Below are 22,960 nucleotides of genomic sequence, written 5' to 3' on the forward strand. Positions count from 1 at the left end.
TTAGTAAAAAATAACAAAGTTCAAGTGGTTTACCATCTAACTATCACAAAAGTATCTGAGTTCAGGCAGCGCGCACATTTTTACTACCTTATCTATATCCACCCAATAAAGGAAAAGGAAAAGGAAAATTATTTTACTTACCCAACTTTTATGTATATGCCACATTACCAAATATTAATTCCGCACTTTTTAGTCATAAGAGAAGCACCACAATAGTTGCATCTATGGGGAGGATACCAGGATTGATGGCCTATTTACTAACCCAACTTTTATATACATGGCACATTCCATATTCCACATATTAATTCTGCACTTTTTAGCTACCATATAAAATGTTTTCTCAGACACGAGGCAATAAGCCCATAACATCATTTCAATAAGATGAAGCATTACCAAGCAAGGGATGTTGAGTCTGAGGAGCAATATAAGGAACTTCTCAAAGTTACGGCAATATATAAGATAGCCATTCATAAACAAAAAGTGCCGCGCCAAGTTCAGGTAATGATAGCTTCTAGAATTTGAACAAAAAGAGTTCCCAGTAAAAAAAAAAAAAAAAAGAAGAAGAAGCAAGAATTGATGGTAAGCCGTCTATGTAAGCAATAAACACACGTTTGAAGAAAAACAAGGAATTTGTGATAAGACAAATTATACATCATATGCTAGTACTGCATCTTCTACAGTGGGTAAAAGAGAGTAAAAAAATAATTTTTTACACCTACCTCATCACCATCATCCATGTCAGAATCCTCTTCGTCTGCCTCCTGCAGAAAGGGTATACAACACATCAAATCAGAAACACTATAAAGTCAAAGTACACGGAGTGGATAATTAATTTGCATCAGTATGTCATGGACAACTACGAAAGATGAGCGTGAACAAAAGCTTACATCAAAAAAATATGTTAGAGGATTTGGCCAGATATCATCCTTGATTAATTCAGCGACCTGCTAAGAAATATTTGGTTCAAAATGAACAAATATGAAAATGTATATATAAAAAAAAAAGAGTAACCTCAAGCTCATGAAAAAATTGGCATGTGGCAGAATTTACCTCGTCATGAATCTCATTCACATCATCTTTCTGCTGGCTATCACTAAACCAGGTAAAAAAGCTGTAAAGCAGCACAAAATAAGCAACCGAAAGTGCACAAATAATTTACAGTTTTCTTTTTAATTCAAAATCATTGAGCTAAAAATGACAGAAAGTATCCAGATTATCCAGCTGAAGCAAATCATTGTGATAATGTGTACAACAAAAAAAAAAAACTCAGGTATCAAAATCATGGCAAGGAAGTGATTGCACACCATGATCTTGATATAATAATGAATATATGAAAATATTTCAGCATCAGTATTTGTTCATCCATCCTCTACAAATTGCCAATCTCTTAAGAGTAAGAAACAACTGAAAAACACAAATGCAGTACACTCTTCACCACCAAATAGTGCAATTAAGATAAACATAAATAAAAGTAGAGTACAAGAGTTCCTTCCAAAAGCCTATAAAATCACTTTGAAAGTAAATGGAGCAGACTGATAGCACAAAATGTAGACAACAAGCGCTCCATGGGTCTTTAGCACGAGAATGACTTAAAAGAACAGGTAATTCAGCATGAATGGAATATTTTAAACCCATGAGTGTGATGATTCCAACCTCATCATATCAAAACAAAATGCGGCATCTCAATTGCAGATTTGGTCTATCAATCAACAACTAAAAGAGAATGAGAACTTAAGTACATTTTTTTTACTGCCAAAGTCATTACATTAATAATTTGTTAACATGTACATATAGCTAACATGTCATGTGATAGATAGAAGACCCTTTAAAAGCATTCGCAATGCTCCAAGGACTAAGCAAATTACAAAATTTATCAAGTAAACAAGGCTTATCTACTCTCATATCTTATTTTAGTCCTGGCATGTATTGCTTTTTGAAATGAACAACTCCAGTTCTTTTATATTGTTAATTTAAATCGTATCCAAGTTGAATCTGACCTCTATAAATTATAAAGAGCCATTGTAATTTAAAACGTCAAACTAAAAAAATTATTTCATCATATTTGCTATTGCCACTACATACTTCTGTAGTTAGAAAGTGTTCATCATGCTAATTAGTCTAATATATTTATTGTTTGCAAGAAAGCAATGATCTTGATATACATCCACAAAAAAATTAAATGCAAGGATGGTACATCTTTCCAATATAAATTAATTGCAAGGAATATTGAGAAAACCAACATCATGAAAAAGTTAAGTAAGAACCCTGGTTTAGCAAAATTTTGTTCTAAACTTCAACATCTCCAATTATACCTAGTTCTTCCCAAAATGAAACATTATTCACTCAATAATGCTCAAAGACTTGAAATTTGTTTGCAAAAAGTAATGAATCCCTCCATTCCACAGTCCACCCTTGCCAAATGGGTAATGGAGCAATTTCAACTTTCTAAATTCCGAAAACAAGGAACCATCATCAACATCCTTGGTAAGCGTCAACAATATGAAAGCATGGCCTCGAATGATCTCACAGCTCAGGGTCAAAGAACAGTGGCACACCGTAAACTTGATACAGCTTTAGCAAATTAATTTTGCAATGCCAAGCATGTCAGGTAGCATTGTTGGTTAAATTGATCAAGGAAAAGGTCGTCAATTTGCTAAACAACTTGGCCTTGGAGATGATGCACCATAATTCTTTAATGGATGGCTCTCAAAGTACAACATTCACCATGGATTCAAAACTTAAAAGTCATTTGATCCCCTAATAAAGATGCACTTGAAAGACATAGCAATAAGAGAAAAACTTCGAATCTACTCACTACGGACATCTACAAGGACAAAACTTGACTCTTTAATCACATGCAACTGATCTAAAATTTGCACAATGTCAAATTGTAGGTTCTAAGATGGATAAAACTCACCTTTCATTTCCCTTTGCTGCCAATGCAGATGGCTCTGACAGAATGGAACTGTTTATCATTGGTCATGCACAAAAGCAGTGTGCTTTAATAGAAAAACTGGGAAGCAGCTGGGTTCTACTATCACAGCAATGCAAAAGCTTGGATGACGAATGGTTTCAAAAGATGGATCAAGAAATGCAAGATGCTAACCATAAAGTTTTAATTTTGCTGGAGAATACTCCAACATATGTATCGAAGGATGTACCTCATACTTATGTGGAGGTTTAACTTCTTCCTCCGAACACAACTAAAATTCAAACAATGATGCTGGAATTATGGCAGTGTTTAAGAGGCCATATCAATGTCGATAGAGATGAACAACAAAAGCAGACATTTACAAGGTCGATTAATTAAAAGCCAGGAAATGGGCTAAAGCAACATGGAGCCGCATTTCCAGCACAACAATAGCCAATTGCTGCTTTAAGCACACAGGTCACTTTGAAGAGGAAAATCAAGAAATTGAAGAGTGCACAGGAACAAGCAATAGAACAAGAACTTTTAAATGTCATCCATCAACTTCCAATTCATCAACCAATGTCTATTAATGCCCTCTTAAATCTAAAGAAGGGGCAACAAATTGCCCATGAGGAAATGCAGGATAAAGATCTCATAGCAATTTATCATCACAAGAACATCATAAAGAGGAAGTTGAAGAAGATATGGAGGATGATCCTCTTTGTCTAACAAAGATAAATTAGGTATCATTCACTCATATATTTCTTTTCTTGGCCTTTCAAATCCCGCCCATGTTTGTAGCTCATAAGGTACCCTAAGATCAGGGAAGAAACATGCTACTCTGCACTGATGGTTATCTAAGGAACGTGATTCTACTACTAATTATTATTATTTGATATTTGTATTAATTGTTAGATAACAGAAATATTAAATTATGCCTATTATGAAATTTTATTAAAGGTCCAAGGTTATTAATCACTAGGTTATTAATCATTGAGGAATTAATTTAGTGAGGTCAGACTGTACCCATATCCAAAATTTAAAAACCTTCTTCACCAAAACCAATGATCCTAAATTTAGAGAATTCATATGTTAACCTTAGATCCACAACCCTGACTCTGTGAAACATAAAACTTCTATGGTTTAGCTTGCAGGTCCTACCCCATACTTACGAGCTATTTAGTGTCCTGTTTACTCAGTCAGTAAAATCTATAATGCCTAGACAGTGTGCTCAAAGTAGTTTTATAATTACAATATCTGTTAGCAAAGATATTAGGCCTCTGGACATGGTAAAACAGTATTCAACAAAGCACAATTATAGCATATAGAAAACCTGGAGAGATAAATGAACCAACCTTTCCTCAGAATGAGATCGCTTGTTCCCTTTCTTCTCTTCAGCCACAGTATTAGAAATGCCCTTCACAATCCAGAAATCCACAATTACTTTAAATCTCAAGACACAGAAAAGTCATTGCTCAAGGTACGATGAGATGAAAACTTACCATTCCTGCTTTCCATTTTATTGATGTGGCAGTGATTTTTGTTGTTCCTTCTTCGAGGAAAGTAAAGATTTTTGTTAGCTTTGTATCTTCAAAATATGGATTGGGATTGAAGTTCTGGAGAAAAAAACAAGAGACATGAACTTTTCTTAAAGAGATTATGAAAGATAAAAATAGTATTAAAATTTCTACATCAATAAATGTCCACATACGGCAGAAAAGACAAACTCACAAATGTAATAGTGTAACCCGATTTCACATCTTTGGAGTCTTCCACTTCGAGGGAACTTAAGTACCTGAAAATCTAACATGAGAAAAAGGGAATATATTAACTGTGTCGGTGAACAGACAAAAAATCTCAGATTTAGTAATAACCAACTATTGAGGAAGTTAAAGAGTAGCTGCAAATTATAATGACTGCGAATTTGTTACGGTAACAAAGAGAAGATCATACTAAAACTATAACAACATATACTTAATTTTAGATAAAATGAAGGAAATGGATGAAACCTTTTGGTCTTCCTCGGTCAAAAGTTCACTAAAGGCAGGATGACTTAAAAACTGCAAGGAAGAGAGTACATGTTATTTTTCTTTCTTCTTTTCCATTGTTGGTGTGTGGGGGGTGTGAGTATAAGTACACATTTCTATTAAGAAAGCTAGTGGTAATGAAACACTAACTGCAGTCAACCAGAAGTCAGGAATGGATTTTATGACATCGCTTCTCTTGTCATAGACAGGCTTGCGTATCTCATTGTACTTTTGTTCTACTTCCAAAACCTTTTCGCTTGCTTCTTCATTGATCTGCAAACATAAAGAAAATAAACCCAGTATAATATTATGAAATCTCTGAATTTTTATTTTACGTTTCTTGTTAAGACAATTCACTTTTTTACCACTTTCAATTGTATTTCTCCCAATTTTACCAGACCCCCCAAAAAAAAAACCAAATAAGAAGATATAAGGGTATATTTGATTGCTAATATTTTTCATGGAAAATGTGTTTTTTCCATCCAAATTTCTACTTTTGTGCTGTTTGATTGACATTTTTTCCATGGAAAACATTTTCCTATTTTTGTTCATGTGATCATATTTTTCTCAAAATCAAGGAAAATATTTTCTTGAGAGAGAATAAGATTTTATTTTCTAGGGAATTCACTCTTTCTTTCTCCCTCTCATCTACCCACCTATAAAAAATGGACAAGTATAATATTTTTTAGGTTAAAAATTAAATCAATCAAATACATTTAATTGACAATTTTCACGCAAATGAATTCTATGAAGCAATTGAATTGCATAGAATTTATTTTCTTTCTATGCAAATTCCTTGTTTGCAATCAAAAGCACCCTAAGTGTTTTTGCTTGGTTTTGACGAAAAGTGAAAATATACTTCTTTATTCTTTAGAAAGTCTAAATAATGTAGGAACTAAATACAGAGGAAAATGAAATTAATGTCGCCCCATAGAAATATACTCATGAATAGTAAATATATTTTCAAAACAATATTCGTCAACAATAATTTGATATATTCTAACATTCACTCTCCAAAGAAGCCAACAAATCCTCTATTACGAGTTCATTTTTAGAAAATTTGGGTCTTTGCTTTGCAAATAAAATTGAGTTAATATCAATAACATGCCCTCACAGAATAATCAAAGATCAACAAAGAACAAAAAAATAATAAAAGAACACTAACAAGCTGTCTCCTGATAGTTTCTTGCAGAAAAAAAAATCAAAATAAATCTGGAGTCTCTTTAGAATCCAACAAAAAAAAAAAAAAAAAAAAAAAAAAAAAAAAAAAACCTTTTCAAGCTCATCTTGTATTTCTTGAAGCTTTTCAACGGAAAGAACGAGCTCTCCATCAATGAGCTCCGTCCCATTCTTTTCTTCGTTCGCTTCTACCAATTTCTGCTTCTTCCCTTTGTCCAAACCCATTTTCAGAATTTTCTGTTGGTTCTGATTTGTTAAACCCTCTCTAAAACCCTCGTTTATATAATAGTTTATACTAAACATAATTGGTCAGAGCGAGGGGGGCGGGGGGCGATGGTTGGGGGAATCAAAGGGGGTTGGGAAAGTTAATTTTAAGTTTGGTACAAATTTTAAGTCTATTAAAATATATTTTTTTTATCCATTATTTCATTATTTTAATCATCATTTTTGAATTCTTTTTTTACAATTACAATAACCACTTTATCTCTAATCGTCAAAAAATTAATTATCAAAATTCATACCAAACAAACACTAAATTAGTAACCAGCTGGATTTCCAACCTTTGAGTCTCGTTATGACGGAGTCCTAAATATTCTATCTACGACATTTGGTTCCCTAAACGTAATTGATTTGGTGCTTATCAAGAAACCCTTGATTCATCATCCGTGGGATATCAAGAATCACTACTTGAAATGTAACATTTTGATGTTTTAATCATATAAAATATTTTAATAGTTAGACGAATAAAATTGACAATCATACAAATCAATAAATGACCTAGGTAACTAATTACCGTTATTAGGATGAATGCAATACCTAGATAGCATGCAAAATTGTTTTTTAGTAGTTTAATGAAATTGCCCTTTGACAGAAAGTTGCATGGAAGGTACGTGTCTAATATAGAGGGTGTTTGAGCCCCATTTTTATAGAAAAAATGAACTTTGAAATAGTAGATTGATTGAGAATAAGTGGATGAAAAATAAAATTTTTTTTTGATCTACGTGTAAATTATTTTGGATGTGTTTGAGCCACATTTTTTTCAAAAAAAAAAAAATTCTTAAATAGTGATTTGACATCATTTTAACCACACATTTTTCAATAAAATAATGTTACACGTAAATCCAAAACTTTTCTTTAATTTTTAACCATACATTTCCTATCAATATACTATTCAAAAATATATTTTTAAAAATATAAGGTGGTTCAAATAAGGACTTTATTGAAGAATGTATAATTAAAAAGAAAGGAGAGAAAAATGTATTGATAAAAATGAGAATCAAATCGAGCCATAATGACAGATTTGGATGAAAGTTGTAAGTAGGGTTTATCTGTGTGAATTAATGAGGATGGGAATGAAACATCTTTAAAAAATTAAATGGATGAAATTGAGAAAAATGGAAACATTAGGGACGTACGGTGTAATAAATCCTAAAAAATATTAATTTTATTTTAAAATACTTATGATTTCTTTAAAATAATATTTGATGTCGAAGGCTCGTCTCTGCAATTCCTTGATTGAAAAGTCTAGTTTTTCAGCAATTTTCCTCTTATACTAATTATATCAACGAAGCAGCTCTGCAGAAATTGACGAACTCACCAGTTGAGGTATTTCTGTCAGTCTATACACAACTTTTGTATTACTAAAGTTCTCTGGACTCTGGTGCAAGAATGTTTAGTCACGGAAGCAAGTGAAAGTAATGTTAAAATAGCATAACAAGAAAAGAAATGGTTTTCGTGAAAATTTTGATCGTAATGACTGTATTTTTGGGCTTATTATTCAAATGGGTTTGATGGGTTTTGCTGGAAATATCGATTAGAATTGCTGTTTTCTGGAATGGGTCCTGCTGTCCTTCCTAAACACGTAGCGTCAGTTTTGAAATATCAAAAAGACCCATTGAGGGCTCTGGAAATATTTAATTCTGTTAGAAAGGAAGATGGGTTTAAGCATACTATTTCAACTTACAAATCAATGATTGAAAAGCTTAGTAATCATGAAGAGTTTGAAGCCATGGAAAATGTTGTGGCAGAGATGAGGGAAAATATCGATAACAGCTTGTTAGAAGGAGTGTACATTAGTGTAATGAGAAGTTATGGGAAGAAACAGAAAATTCAAGAGGCAGTTAATGTGTTTGAAAGGATGGATTTTTATGATTGTGAGCCAACAGTTTTTTCGTATTTAAAAAAAAAAAAAAAAAAAAAAAAAAAAAAAACCTTTTCAAGCTCATCTTGTACTTCTTGAAGCTTTTCAACGGAAAGAACGAGCTCTCCATCAATGAGCTCCGTCCCATTCTTTTCTTCGTTCGCTTCTACCAATTTCTGCTTCTTCCCTTTGTCCAAACCCATTTTCAGAATTTTCTGTTGGTTCTGATTTGTTAAACCCTCTCTAAAACCCTCGTTTATATAATAGTTTATACTAAACATAATTGGTCAGAGCGAGGGGGGCGGGGGGCGATGGTTGGGGGAATCAAAGGGGGTTGGGAAAGTTAATTTTAAGTTTGGTACAAATTTTAAGCCTATTAAAATATATTTTTTTATCCATTATTTTAATCGTTATTTTTGAATTTTTTTTTTACAATTACAATAACTACTTTATTTCTAATCGTCAAAAAATTAATTATCAAAATCCATACCAAACAAACATTAAGTTAGTAACCAGCTGAATTTCCAACCTTTGAGTCTTGTTATGACAGAGTCCTAAATATTCTATCTACGACATTTGGTTCCCTAAACATAATTGATTTGGTGCTTATCAAGAAACCCTCGATTCATAATCCATTGGATATCAAGAATAACTACTTGAAATGTAACATTTTGATGTTTTAATCATATAAAATATTTTAATAGTTAGAAGAATAAAATTGACAATCGTACAAATCAATAAATGACCTAGCTAACTAATTACCGTTATTAGGATGAAAGTAATACCTAGATAGTATGCAAAATTGTTTTTTAATTAGTTTAATGAAATTGCCCTTTGGCAGAAAATTGCATGGAAGGTACATGTCTAATATAGAGAGTGTTTGAGCCTCATTGGATTTGGATGAAAGTTGTAAGTAGGGTTTATCTGTGTGAATTAATGAGGATGGGAATGAAACATCTTTAAAAAATTAAATGGATGAAATTGAGAAAAATGGAAACATTAGGGACGTACGGTGTAATAAATCCTAAAAAATATTAATTTTATTTTAAAATACTTATGATTTCTTTAAAATAATATTTGATGTCGAAGGCTCGTCTCTGCAATTCCTTGATTGAAAAGTCTAGTTTTTCAGCAATTTTCCTCTTATACTAATTATATCAACGAAGCAGCTCTGCAGAAATCGCAAGATTTGTCGCATTTCAAAAAAAAAGTGACATGTCATGCCACTTTTAAAATAAAAAGTAACAATCACTTTACAATTTACTTTGAATCATAAACTAATGATAATTAAAAATATTAATTTATTTTCTTAATTTTGGGTACTGAGCTTAAATTCCTCAAGAAAAATACTAACCTTGCTAAATCAGTATGTACTTTTTCTGGACATTCATTTTATCCTTGACTCCAAACAAAAACGCTACAGTGCAAAAGGAAAAACTAAAAGCGTTGCTTATCGAAGGCAAAAGCATTATTTAGAGTAATCATGCACCCCTTTTCAACCGGGCCAATATTGAAAGAAAAAGGGAAATCAGCAGTTGGAAACTTGGAGCCCGCATCGCTAAAGGGGCCCGCTTGAACACTTTAAAAAAGTTGAAAATGAAAATTAAGAGACTTGTTTGGTGGGCTTTTCCAAAATCGAGAAAAAAACATTTCTATAAAATAAAAATGAATAATACTTTTTACAGTGGTTCATTATCGCAGTCGTCTTACGTGACATATAAATGTCAGTTAGAGATTTGATGCAATTATCATATTAATATATCAAATCACTAACCGTCACATATATATTATAAAACAATTATGACAGTGAGCGACTGCAAATAATATTACTCAATAAAAAAATATTAGCAACTAATAAAATTAATGTTTTAGACTTGCTAATGACCTCAACAAGAACGGATCTGTGAAACATGTTTGAAGCGAGATTATAAAAATATTTGTAATTTTAAAACCTATTTAAATATTTGTAAAAAATAAAAATTAATTTCAAATTTCCCCGACATTCATTTTCAGATCTACATAATCAATCTCCCTTCACTCCCTACACACACTGAAACGCACACTCTTCAAGGAGATACGTGCCTACGGACATGGATTCCGATCTCCGAGTAAAATCTTCTCTCTCTAGCTGAGCATTCCATTTCAATATTTTAACTATTTTACCCAGTGTTTGTTTGGTTGGCTGTGTTTGTGTGTGGGTGCATTTTCTGAGTTTGCAGAGATCATCGACCAACCCGAGCAGTCTGGGTATGAGGTAAAATTGTAGCATTAAGAAAATTGTTTAGTTTTAGTTTACTTGTTTCTGGAACAGGACAAAGAGCAGGTAATAAGCGGAAAGCAAAAACAGAGACAAGATCATTTGAGAACTAATCGTCAGAATGTTAAGTGATTGCACTTTTATCCAATGTTCAAAGAATTAAATAAAGCTCTTTTTTGAACACACACACACACACATCTATATATATATGGCCATGCCACATTTTTTTTCAATATATTTTTTTTTTTTTAAATAGTGATTTGATATCATTTTAATCACACATTTTTCAATAAAATAATGTTACACTCAAATTCAAAATTTTTCTTTATTTTTTAACCATATATTTTCTATCAATATACTATTAAAAAATGCGTTCTTAAGAATATAATGTGGTTCAAATAAGGGCATCAATGAAGAATGTGAAGTTAAAAAGAAGGGAGAGAAAAATGTATTGATAAAAATGAGAATCAAATCGAGTCATAATACGGATTTGGATGAAAGTTGTAAGTAGGGTTTATCTGTGTGAATTAATGAGGATGGGAATGAAACATCTTTAAAAAATTAAATGGATGAAATTGAGAAAAATGGAAACATTAGGGACGTACGGTGTAATAAATCCTAAAAAATATTAATTTTATTTTAAAATACTTATGATTTCTTTAAAATAATATTTGATGTCGAAGGCTCGTCTCTGCAATTCCTTGATTGAAAAGTCTAGTTTTTCAGCAATTTTCCTCTTATACTAATTATATCAACGAAGCAGCTCTGCAGAAATTGACGAACTCACCAGTTGAGGTATTTCTGTCAGTCTATACACAACTTTTGTATTACTAAAGTTCTCTGGACTCTGGTGCAAGAATGTTTAGTCACGGAAGCAAGTGAAAGTAATGTTAAAATAGCATAACAAGAAAAGAAATGGTTTTCGTGAAAATTTTGATCGTAATGACTGTATTTTTGGGCTTATTATTCAAATGGGTTTGATGGGTTTTGCTGGAAATATCGATTAGAATTGCTGTTTTCTGGAATGGGTCCTGCTGTCCTTCCTAAACACGTAGCGTCAGTTTTGAAATATCAAAAAGACCCATTGAGGGCTCTGGAAATATTTAATTCTGTTAGAAAGGAAGATGGGTTTAAGCATACTATTTCAACTTACAAATCAATGATTGAAAAGCTTAGTAATCATGAAGAGTTTGAAGCCATGGAAAATGTTGTGGCAGAGATGAGGGAAAATATCGATAACAGCTTGTTAGAAGGAGTGTACATTAGTGTAATGAGAAGTTATGGGAAGAAACAGAAAATTCAAGAGGCAGTTAATGTGTTTGAAAGGATGGATTTTTATGATTGTGAGCCAACAGTTTTTTCGTATAATACAATCATGAATATATTAGTTGAAAATGGGTATTTCAATCAGGCCCACAAAATTTATATGAGAATGAGAGATAAAGGGATTTCTCCTGATGTATATACATTTACCATAAGGATAAAGTCGTTCTGTAAAACAAATAGACCTGAAGCTGCTTTAAGGCTTCTCAATAACATGCCTGTTCAGGGGTGCGAATTTAATGCGGTTGCTTACTGTACAGTAGTTGGTGGATTTTATGAAAGCGACTATCAAAGAGAGGCTTCTGTATTGTTTGATCGGATGCTCGGGCTTGGAATTATTCCAAATGTTGCTACATTTAATAAGCTTTTACATATGCTTTCTAAGAAGGGACATGTCCAGGAGAGCGAAAGATTACTTGATAAGGTTTTTAAAAGGGGTGTATCCCCGAATTTGTTTACATTTAATATCTTCATTCAAGGCCTTTGTAAGAAAGGCCTACTTGATGAGGCTGCTAGGATGTTGGACAGCGTGACAAGAGAAGGTCTAACTCCTGATGCTGTCACTTATAACATACTCATATCTGGTTTTTGCAAGAGCTCAAAAGTCAAGGAAGCTGAGTCCTACATGCATAAAATGGTTAATGGTGGTTTGGAGCCAGATACTTTTACCTACAACACAATCATTGATGGATACTGCAAACATAATATGGTACAAAATGCTGACAAAATTCTCAAGGATGCAGTTTTCAGAGGTTTTGAGCCCGATGAGTTCACTTACTGCTCCCTATTGCGTGGATTGTGTAACAATGATGACATAGACAGGGCAATGGACGTATTTAAAGAAGCCATTGGTAAAGGTATAAAGCCTAGTTTAATTATCTACAATGCATTAATTCAGGGGTTGTCTCGGCAGGGACTCATTCTTGAAGCCTTGCAGCTGATTAACGAGATGCAGAAAAATGGTTGCAGCCCAAATATATGGACCTACAATTTAGTTATAAATGGCTTGTGCAAGAGGGGTTGTGTTGCTGATGCACGCAATCTAATTAACGATGCAATTACAAAAGGGTTTCTTCCTGACATATTCACCTTCAATACTCTGATTGATGGCTACTGCAAGCAGTTAAAGATAGACGATGCACTTGGTACTGTCAATACCATGTGGGAGCATGGTGTTACTCCAGATATCATTACATATAACACATTATTAAATGGACTCTGCAAGACTTCAAAGTCTGATGATGTTATGAAAACCTTCAAAGTGATGTTGGAGAAGGGTTGTGTTCCAAATATAATTACGTATAACATACTCATAGAGAGCTTGTGCAGAGCTAGAAAATTAGTTATGGCCGTGGAATTGCTTGAAGAAATCCAGAAAAATGGTATGAGTCCTGATGTTGTAAGTTTTGGTACATTAATCAATGGTTTTTGTGAAAATGGGGATTTGGAAGGAGCTTTTAAGCTGTTCAGAAGGATGGAAAAACAATACAAATTACCTCATATAATTGCAACATACAATATCATGGTCAGTGCATTTTGTGAGAGGTTAGATACAGACATGGCAGAAAAGCTATTTCATGAAATGAGCAACAATGGCTGCCCACCTGATAATTACACTTACCGTTGCATGATAGATGGTTTTTGTAAAGTAGGAAATGTTGATTCTGGGTACGGGTTTCTCCTTGACAGCATCAAGAATGAGTTATTTCCGTCACTAACAACTTTTGGACGAGTACTAAATTGCCTTTGTATGAAGCGTAGAATGCATGAGGCAGTTTATATCATACACCTTATGGTACAGAAGGGTATTGTTCCTGATGTTGTGAACTCAATTTTTGAAGCAGATAAAAGGGCAGTGGCAGCACCCAAAATACTTGTTGAAGATTTGTTGAAGAAGAGTCATGTAACTTATTATGCTTATGAACTCTTGTATGAAGCCATCAGAGATAAGAAGCTATCAAGGAAAAAGATTCTAAGTAAAGATCTAGGTAGTTCTAAAATTGATAACTCTATTGGTTCGTGAATTTAAGTGGAAGGAAAGTATGTGAACATGAAAGCTTCTGTTATGATAATGGTGGACATAGAATCATTGACGCTTCGATGAGGAGTAACTGCTAATGTCATGGTATATACTCCTTACTTTTTCTTTTGGTTCAATATGTACGGGCAACTATGATACTTTCTTGTGGATGTAATAGGGCTGGGCTAAGTGGAGGGAGAAATCCATCATTTTCTCTGTAGCACATATAGTCTAAGAGGATGTTTGGCGGGGATTAAAATTATATTTTTAAGTAGATTGTGAGAAATGGTTTTGAAATGTGTGATTGAAAAGTTGTGGGACCTATGAAAGATGTGGTTAATAATGATTGTTTGACTTTGACTTAAATTAAAATAAAATTTTAATCAAAACCAAACATGGGCTAATAAAACATTGGGAAATTAAAGCTGCCAGCCCCACTCCCTATCCATGTGGATTTACCCCTTGATGTGGATCTAGCATGTGGATTGAGCCCAGTGGGTTTTAATGAAATTTTGCAACTTCCGTTGAATTCTGATCTTACCTTTTATGGACTTCTGAAAGCTTGCTATGGATGAGTAATTTGCAACACAGCCTTTTGAAATATATGTTTCAAATCCCTCTTTTCATTGTTTCCCTATGAGTCTCTTGGATAGCAGATAACTGCTATTTGTTTAAGTTAATTGCCACTTATCCTACAATTCTCCTTAATTGAATTTTAGATATAAATGTTAATTATCAAAATGGAGGAGTAGTTGATACTATTTCATTTTATGAGAGGTCACACTTCATGACTTTTTGCTTTCAAGAGTGAATCAATTGATTCTTTATAAAGATCCTTTTTAGTGCATTTCACGTGGAAAGATTATGGTTTCTATTGACTGCTAAACTCATAGGATGATGGATAAATTCATATTGATTATCAGGAATCTGCTTTACATACATTTTTCCTGCTTAAAATGTGCAGTTTGATGCTGAAATAGCATGAAGGGAATCAACATGTCTGACTCTGGACAACTTTTGTGCAGATTCGCCTCCAGATTCTAATAAGAAAATAGGAGAAGCTGACAGAAGGCTGTTGGTTATCAGCAACAGGCTAAACTGTTGAATGCAGTGATGGTTAATTTAAAAGCTCAAAATCCTTGATCGTAAGTCACTTGGATATTTCTATATCAGAGTCATGGGCATTCTTTTCTTTGCATTTTCATGGAAATATTCTTTTTTTTCCCCCCAATAAATTCCTTATTTTGTTTTGGGTAGTTGGACATTTGGAATGCTAGACTTGTTATCCTATGATTGTGGACTATTATTAGGTAAGTAACTTTTAAGTTAATAAAAAGCCTTGTGGTTTTTGGATTTGTCTTCACAACATTATTAATGTTTTGGAATTCCATTTCGGTCGTTCTGGATATTTGGGATAATAAGAAAACCAGGGTTTGGATGATGATGATCCAGTAAAATGCCCTTTATCCTACATATGAAAAGAGGATAAAATTTTGGATTCTTGGTACGATGGCAAAGACATTGATTGATGGTCAGGAGTTCTGCAATCCCAAGGCATTGGCTGAATGCACCTGAGACATTTAAAAATAAAAAATAAAAAAAATAAAAAAAAATCTCTTATATCTGGTATAATAAATGCTAGATTGTTTAACCTTAAATATAATTTGGAGTACTGAAATTCATTAAATGGAAGCCCCTTTCAAATGTATGGTGATGGTCTTTTGTAGAGTTCCAGTGACATCTGTAAATGCAACCAAATGGGAATAGGTCCCTGAAGGAGAAAGGGATGGGGGAAGGCCAGGGCAGACGAGCTTGTTATGTCATTGACAGACATCTCACTAGACGTAATTCTTACTGTAATATATGATCCTTGATGGCGTCATATTTTTTGCCTTGATGGCATCATATTTTTTGTGGTGATGATGGCGGAGAGAGGAATAATATGGTGAATAGAAAAAAGAAATAGTAATTTATGAGGAGATGGAACAGAAATATTTGATTTCCTTATTGGAGGCATAAAAAAACAACAGAAATTTAGGACTTGCCAATCTTGTTGTCACTAAGCCCCTTTTTTTAATGAGATTTTAAGCTAGTCAAACTTCATTTTTAATCGTACATTTCAAGGGACTCACCAGCCAATAATCTCAAAAGGCTTTGTCAAACAAGGGCTAAGTGAACAAAATCCTTCTACTGTTTTTGTGAGATTCAAGGAGTGTCTGGATGGATATTTTATAAGAGGGACGCTCACTGGTTCTTTTTATTGGTCAATATATTTTCGAACTAGGTCAAATTGAAAGAAATAGAAGCCCCATTTTCTAACAAGCGAAATGGTTGCTAGTGTTCTTATTAATCAGTGTAACTAAATCCAATTAATCTGTTAAAAATATGAAGCCATACTCATAAAATCTTTCTTTAGTTGCATTAGCTTTTGTGTCGTGTGATCATAACTTTTGATGAATGGCAGAGAAGAGTACAAGTGATCAAAATGTAATAGTATCATCAATGTGTTCATTATTCATTGCCAGGATATCAGCGTTTACACACCTAAAAACTGTAACTTTTAGCAACTGATTCAAGGTTTAGATTATGCAGTCACTTTCTTAACTTTTTGACAGTACTTTCTGGAGCAAAGATATTGGAGGAAACATGAAGTTCTTCACTGACATTTTATTTCAATGGGGTATTGAGCTTGTCAGCGGTAAGATGTCTTCGTTCACTCTCAGTTTGAGGCAATAGATATTATATACGATCCAAAATGCATGCATAAGCAGTGTTCTTCTAGGTCAATGCTTTCTCCTCTTTTGCAAAATCGGCTCCTCAAAGTTGCCTCCTATCTCATCCATGGTCACCGACAGCCTCAAATATTGTGTTCCCTGTCTTCAAAATTCTGAAATAAAATAAAATAAAATAAATTATTTTTCATTGGTGGGTTTCCTATCCTCTCATATTCAATCATTAAGTTTTAACATGATCTTAATAATTTACTGCAGATTTTGGGGATATTGTTTGTAAGTTTTGGTGATTATAAGGGAGATTCTGGGTTTTGCTTAGTTTGTATTTGCACTAAATTTGTGCATGCAAGGTTTTTGTATTAATGTCTGAATGTGCTTGGAGAAGCAGTAACTTTGCATTGTTTGTGTTGCTAAACCTTATAGTCAATATATGAAGTTGCAGTCATTATTTTTCATCTAAGAGCGTGATGTTTTCAAGAGCCCAAATTCTATCACCTGCATTATTTATTGAGAAGCCAAAATTGAGGGATTGAGTTACCCACCCAATAATTTAGGATAATTGATATTGGCTCTATAATGGCTAGCTTGATGCATCTGCCTCTGTTGCCATAGAACAGGCGGATTAGGAGGAGAAAGCGGTTGATGAGACTGGTGTCAAGCTTCAATGAATCGTTTTGCTCATGACACGAGTAGGGGTGTGTCCAAGGGCAATGATCACAAGGCTCACAATGGAGAAATCGTCTGTCCCATGATGGAATTTGATTACCTAAATGGGATTGTTCGCTTACTTTCTAAGGTTGTATCTAGTGAGTGATGAATATGTTCAATGAGATCATAGACTCAAAAGTTAGACGAGACAAGTTGCATGTTGATAGCTCTCCAAGACCACCCAAAAAACTCACTTATGCAAGAAGAATGAAGAAGCAAGGTATAGTTGTAAAACTTCGAAATTTTTTACATGTTTTAACAATAGAGTAACTAAATCTTATCATGTTGACACTCTAACTAGGGTAGTGTGTCCATGTCCGACACGTGTCGGACGCATGTCGATAGCAACATCACTGCCTCCTTGTAAGTCATCAATAGACCTTTTCCATTTAATGTTCCTCCTGTACTGGAAAATAAAGGTAAAATTTCTGATATTCCAAGAACTTTTTCTCACTTGCAATGTTTCAAGTGTAAAGACTTTGATCACATCTCTTATGAATGTCCTAACCGAGCTTTAGTCATTGAAGAACAAAAGAATATAAGAGATGATCAATTAGAAGATCAACTCTTTGAGCCTAAACTTGAAGAATTTGATGATAATAGTGAGAACACCCCCTTAGATAGTATTCGGACTTTTCCTGTGAATCTAGGTATTGTACCCTTTGTTCTCGATACCTCTCACTCAATTGTTGTGTGTTATACTCTTATCCAACTTAAAGGTACTGATGATTTGTGTAATCATGCCCTTTTCACAGAAAATCTTGAGAATTGGGATTTGATCATCCAAACAGTGCAAATTACATATAACAATTTTGTGAATCGATCTATAAGTACGAGTCTCTTTGAAGTTATTCATGGTTATAAACTTAGGAAAACTTTAGACCTTATTCCCATGTCCCCACATGCTAATGTGTCTATATCAGTTGAAGCATTTGTACATCATCTTCATGACTTGCTTATTGAAATCAATAAACAACTTGAAGCATTATATAAACTTCAACCTGATTGGCATAAGCGAAATTTTGAATTTAATTTTGGGGATTATGTTATATTACAAGCTTATAGTGCTGATCCTTTTGAAATTTTAAAACATGTTGGTTCAAATATATGTGACATTGATCTTTTATCACATTTTGGCCACCACTTTATTTTAATTGTTAAGGACTTCGTTGTTTACAAAGGCTATTTTAAATCTCTAATGATCATTTTTCACCTCCACATGGGAATTCCTACATTGAATCTTTTGCTATATCTACTTCAATACCGTCTATCACAGCACATATAGATAAGATTGACGTTATTTTAGATGATCAGATTGTATTGATCAATGATAGAGAGATTCAATGCTTTCTTGTTCGTTGGGTGTAGCGACTTGATTTACATGAATCCCCAGAAAGAGAGTTCAATAGCATGATCCAGACTTGTTGAAACTTTATAGAAGTCAGTAAGATTTTCCTTTGCCCAGTTCATCTTGGTCAGATCTTATGCTTGGGGATAATTTGCAAATGGCGTTGTCATTATTTGTTGAGTTTCGATATTTGGTTCGTTAGAAAGATCGTCCCCTGTGGTAGATCTATTCACTCGATGGGGTCGAGTTTTTTTCATCTCGGGAGAGTTGATGCGGATATCAGCTCAATTATTTTACTTATTTCATTTTTTATTTATTGATTTTTTTTTTATTTCATTGGGCTGGTCTAGTGGGTTTGGCCCAAGCTCTTATCTTTAGGGTTTTTGTTTTCATTATTTAAATCTAGTTGTACATGTAATTGAAACAATTTGATGATTATGAAAAATTGAAATTGATTGTGGAGTCTCTTTCCTCTCCCTTTCCCTCTTCCCTTGAATTGCTGCTGTTTCTTAGGTTTCTCCCCCCATTCTCTTTGGTTTCTTCCCCTTTCTTGTTGTTTTCTTATTTTTATCTTGCATCAGTTTTGATTTCCCAAGTTTTGGCCAAGCTGTTTATTACTTGTTTGGGCAATTTATTCAAGTTTCTTTTGAAAATTTGAATTAGTCAAATTGACCACACAGTATTTCAGCAATGTTTTCTGCTTTGTGCAGTATTTGGTTTCCCAAAGTGGAAAATCTTTTTTCAAATGTTTGTACTTGGCTGGCCAAAATTCAAAATGTTTCCCAAACAAGCTACCTGCAGTATTTTGTACTGTTGACTCCTTTTGCCGTAATATATTTCCCTATTTTGGCATAAAATTCAAAATTCAAAATTTTTTGAACGTTTTAAGCCAAAATTCAAATGATTTAGTCCCACACGAAACCAATCTACTGAATTCATCTAGTTAGCTAGCAGCTTTGCTGCCCGGCTGCTTGGGTTTTCGGTTCAATGGCTGAACCCTTACTTGTACACCAATCATAATTCTATATTTCAGCTGCCTGCTTGTTGAAAGTCAGGTGACCACTTTAGATTGTCGTCTAAGAGGATTTAATACCGTCAATAGTTTGACACTTTTTGTTCCAGATTAGCCAAATTTGTAATGTTTTGATTTATATTCCATCGCTTGGTTTGGATAACTAGATCATCGGATCTCTGTAATGTTTTACTTTGAATGTTCGATTGCCCAAAGTAGATGTACTCAATTTTGACCAATATAAATTTATTTTCTAGAAAAAAAAATGCTTTTGCTATATATACTTCAATACCGTCTATCACAGCACATATAGATAAGATTGACGTTATTTTAGATGATCAGATTGTATTGACCAATGATAGAGAGATTCAATGCTTTCTTGTTCGTTGGGTGTAGCGACTTGATTTACATGGATTACGACGTCCATGCATGTATATTTTATACAAAATTTTGGGTTGTTACAATAGTTGCATAGAGTTCAAGGACCAAGAGGATGAAACTAGGTCGGTTCACGCATAGTGAATCCAATTCTACCATGCTGGCTCTTCCAATCAAGGGTGGACCCATTATGGGTCGAGCGGGTCCAAAAACTTTCGATTAGGCTTTTTTAAATTTAAATTTTCAGATTTTTTTTTCACAATTTTTTTTAGCTTATTTTCTATTTCGTCCCATTGAACCATAAATCTGGGTCCGTCCTTGCTTCCGGTTCATCGTCTTTGTATTTTTATTATCGAGGTTATGTTAGAATTCAATCTTACCACTTATATAACCTCATTTAATACATTTTGCAGACCGGAAGTATATTAATATGGAGTTTTATGTAGCTTGTTTTGGTTCAACTCTCGACTGTCCTTCACCTTGTGCAAAAGCAACAAGAATGACAGTATTTTCTATGAAGTTCGTGAAAACAATTTTTAGGGGATTGTACTCCAAAATTTTGAGCAGAGAAAGTGACTGCACGGGCTGCACCATCTCAAACTTACACACCAAAATGGTGCAACTTTTACATCATCTTATTTAGCCCCTATTTGGTGGAGTTCCCAAGTTTTGGCCAAGCTGTTTATTACTTGTTTGGGCAATTTATTCAAGTTTCTTTTGAAAATTTGAATTAGTCAAATTGACCACACAGTATTTCAGCAATGTTTTCTGCTTTGTGCAGTATTTGGTTTCCCAAAGTGGAAAATCTTTTTTCAAATGTTTGTACTTGGCTGGCCAAAATTCAAAATGTTTCCCAAACAAGCTACCTGCAGTATTTTGTACTGTTGACTCCTTTTGCCGTAATATATTTCCCTATTTTGGCATAAAATTCAAAATTCAAAATATTTTGAACGTTTTAAGCCAAAATTCAAATGATTTAGTCCCACACGAAACCAATCTACTGAATTCATCGAGTTAGCTAGCAGCTTTGCTGCCCGGCTGCTTGGGTTTTCGGTTCAATGGCTGAACCCTTACTTATACACCAATCATAATTCTATATTTCAGTTGCCTGCTTGTTGAAAGTCAGGTGACCACTTTAGATTGTCGTCCAAGAGGATTTAATACCGTCAATAGTTTGACACTTCTTGTTCCAGATTAGCCAAATTTGTAATGTTTTGATTTATATTCCGTCGCTTGGTTTGGATAACTAGATCATCGGATCTTTGTAATGTTTTACTTTGAATGTTCGATTGCCCAGAGTAGATGTACTCAATTTTGACCAATATAAATTTATTTTCTAGAAAAAAAATGGTTTAGTAAGCTTGCATATAAGTTCACTGCAATAGGATTATTCCATGACATTTAATTTTAAAATAAAATGACTTCTTGGTTTAATAAGAGAAAATTTGAAATGTACTACACATTATTACGACGTCCATGCATGTATATTTTATACAAAATTTTGGGTTGTTACAATAGTTGCATAGAGTTCAAGGACCAAGAGGATGAAACTAGGTCGGTTCACGCATGGTGAATCCAATTCTACCATGCTGGCCCTTCCAATCAAGGGTGGACCCATTATGGGTCGAGTGGGGTCGGCCGTCCTCACTCAATTTCCAAAAACTTTCGATTGGACTTTTTTAAATTTAAATTTTCAGATTTTTTTTTTTTACAATTTATTTTAGCTTATTTTCTATCTCGTCCCATTGAACCATAAATCTGGGTCTGTCCTTGCTTCCGGTTCATCGTCTTTGTATTTTTATTATCGAGATTATGTTGGAATTCAATCTTACCACTTATATAACCTCATTTAATACATTTTGTAGACCGGAAGTAGATTAATATGAAGTTTTATGAAGCTTGTTTTGGTTCAACTCTCGACTGTCCTTAACCTTGTGCAAAAGCATCAAGAATGACAGTATTTTCTATGAAGTTCGTGAAAACAATTTTTAGGGGATTGTACTCCAAAATTTTGAGCAGAGAAAGTGACTGCCCGGGCTGCACCATCTCAAACTTACACACCAAAATGGTGCAACTTTTACATCATCTTATTTAGCCCCTATTTGGTGGAAATTATTAGATATTTATTAGATTTTGATAGAAATTGATGAAATGTGTGGTTCAAAAGTTGTCGGACCCTTAAAATATGCTGTTAAAATTAATTGTCGACTTTGATTTAGATTAAAGTTTAAATTTTAATTGGTACCAAACAGGGGGATAGTCATCAATCTATTGCGCCAAATGTTAAGCTAAAAAAAAAATAAAAAAAATCCCTTTATTTCCTTTTTAATTCTCAACAACTAGTTTATCTTAAAAGTATTTAGTTACCTATTCTATTTCTACTAAAATTACTGAGTTAAAAATTAAATTAAATTAACTCAAATGTTGCATTTAGATAAAGAAAAAAATTGTCTCGAGCTCGTTGCATCAAAGAGTACTAATGCACTATGTTCTGATTCACTGATAAGGAAGCTAGAGTTGCTCATGATCTGACAATAGTGTATTCCATGCATCAAGAATGGTTGGCGTTCAAGCCCTTGATAAAAAAAAAGCTAATTCTTCCTAGCTAACGAAAAGAAGGCTGTGAAGTGAGCTTGAAATATGCTTCGATTTCCTAAAAGCAGAAAGACTTGATCAAACGCTCTCTCTTTCTGCTAGTCAAACTTAATATCACAATGTTGTTTATTATTTGATTATAATTTAATATAAGAATCATGCTATGATTACAACATTTTTCACAGCAAGATTCACAGCACACACACATGTAACGGGTGAGGTTCACAATTAAAATAATCATGGACCTCACATTTGTGAGGAAGCCTTGAAAAAAGCTGTGAGGGAAATGCTGTACAATCAGCAATTTTCTTAATATAAATGTCAATAAAA

General features: G+C 33.6%; 2 protein-coding genes across 17 annotated transcripts; one reads left to right on the plus strand and one right to left on the minus strand.

Annotated features, from left to right (window-relative positions):
* LOC111377395 (NAP1-related protein 2-like) lies at positions 1-8,557 on the minus strand. Of its 6 annotated transcripts, none has more exons than XM_023000472.1 (11): positions 8,329-8,557; positions 5,089-5,211; positions 4,921-4,971; positions 4,643-4,714; positions 4,414-4,527; positions 4,267-4,328; positions 2,918-2,965; positions 1,051-1,111; positions 888-947; positions 720-761; positions 1-511 (listed from the first exon to the last, which is right to left on the minus strand). In XM_023000472.1, the coding sequence occupies exons 1-11, from the start codon at positions 8,536-8,538 to the stop codon at positions 443-445; spliced, it is 912 nt and encodes a 303-aa protein (XP_022856240.1). In that variant the 5' UTR covers positions 8,539-8,557; the 3' UTR covers positions 1-442. The 6 variants fall into 6 exon arrangements, with proteins under 6 accessions (XP_022856240.1, XP_022856239.1, XP_022856244.1 ...); XM_023000471.1 differs by lacking the exon at positions 8,329-8,557 and adding an exon at positions 6,211-6,433 and having other exon boundaries at positions 10-511; XM_023000473.1 differs by lacking the exon at positions 8,329-8,557 and adding an exon at positions 6,211-6,430 and having other exon boundaries at positions 15-511; positions 888-944.
* Positions 8,558-11,204: 2,647 nt separating this feature from the next.
* On the plus strand, positions 11,205-19,110 carry LOC111377396 (putative pentatricopeptide repeat-containing protein At1g74580). 11 transcript variants are annotated; one of them, XM_023000484.1, is made up of 5 exons: positions 11,205-13,962; positions 14,822-15,002; positions 15,115-15,167; positions 16,473-16,555; positions 17,207-19,110. In XM_023000484.1, the coding sequence occupies exon 1, from the start codon at positions 11,539-11,541 to the stop codon at positions 13,858-13,860; it is 2,322 nt and encodes a 773-aa protein (XP_022856252.1). In that variant the 5' UTR covers positions 11,205-11,538; the 3' UTR covers positions 13,861-13,962; positions 14,822-15,002; positions 15,115-15,167; positions 16,473-16,555; positions 17,207-19,110. The 11 variants fall into 11 exon arrangements, with proteins under 11 accessions (XP_022856252.1, XP_022856254.1, XP_022856255.1 ...); XM_023000486.1 differs by lacking the exon at positions 15,115-15,167 and having other exon boundaries at positions 16,473-17,517; positions 17,599-17,660; positions 18,666-19,110; XM_023000487.1 differs by lacking the exon at positions 15,115-15,167 and having other exon boundaries at positions 16,473-17,517; positions 17,604-17,660; positions 18,666-19,110.
* The last annotated feature ends 3,850 nt before the right edge of the window (positions 19,111-22,960 follow it).

This window comes from Olea europaea, unplaced genomic scaffold (assembly GCF_002742605.1).
Source record: "Olea europaea var. sylvestris unplaced genomic scaffold, O_europaea_v1 scaffold1650, whole genome shotgun sequence".
In the NCBI taxonomy this organism is placed as follows: Eukaryota; Viridiplantae; Streptophyta; class Magnoliopsida; order Lamiales; family Oleaceae; genus Olea; species Olea europaea.

Coding starts and splice junctions, on each gene's coding strand:
- LOC111377396 (XM_023000480.1), top strand. CDS start 11,539: ATGGGTCCTGCTGTCCTTCCTAAACACGTAGCGTCAGTTTTGAAATAT.
- LOC111377395 (XM_023000472.1), bottom strand. CDS start 8,538: ATGTTTAGTATAAACTATTATATAAACGAGGGTTTTAGAGAGGGTTTA. Junction 5,212..8,328: donor TACAAGATGAGCTTGAAAAG/GTTTTTTTTTTT, acceptor TTATGTTTGCAG/ATCAATGAAGAAGCAAGCGA. Junction 4,715..4,920: donor TGACCGAGGAAGACCAAAAG/GTTTCATCCATT, acceptor TTCTCATGTTAG/ATTTTCAGGTACTTAAGTTC.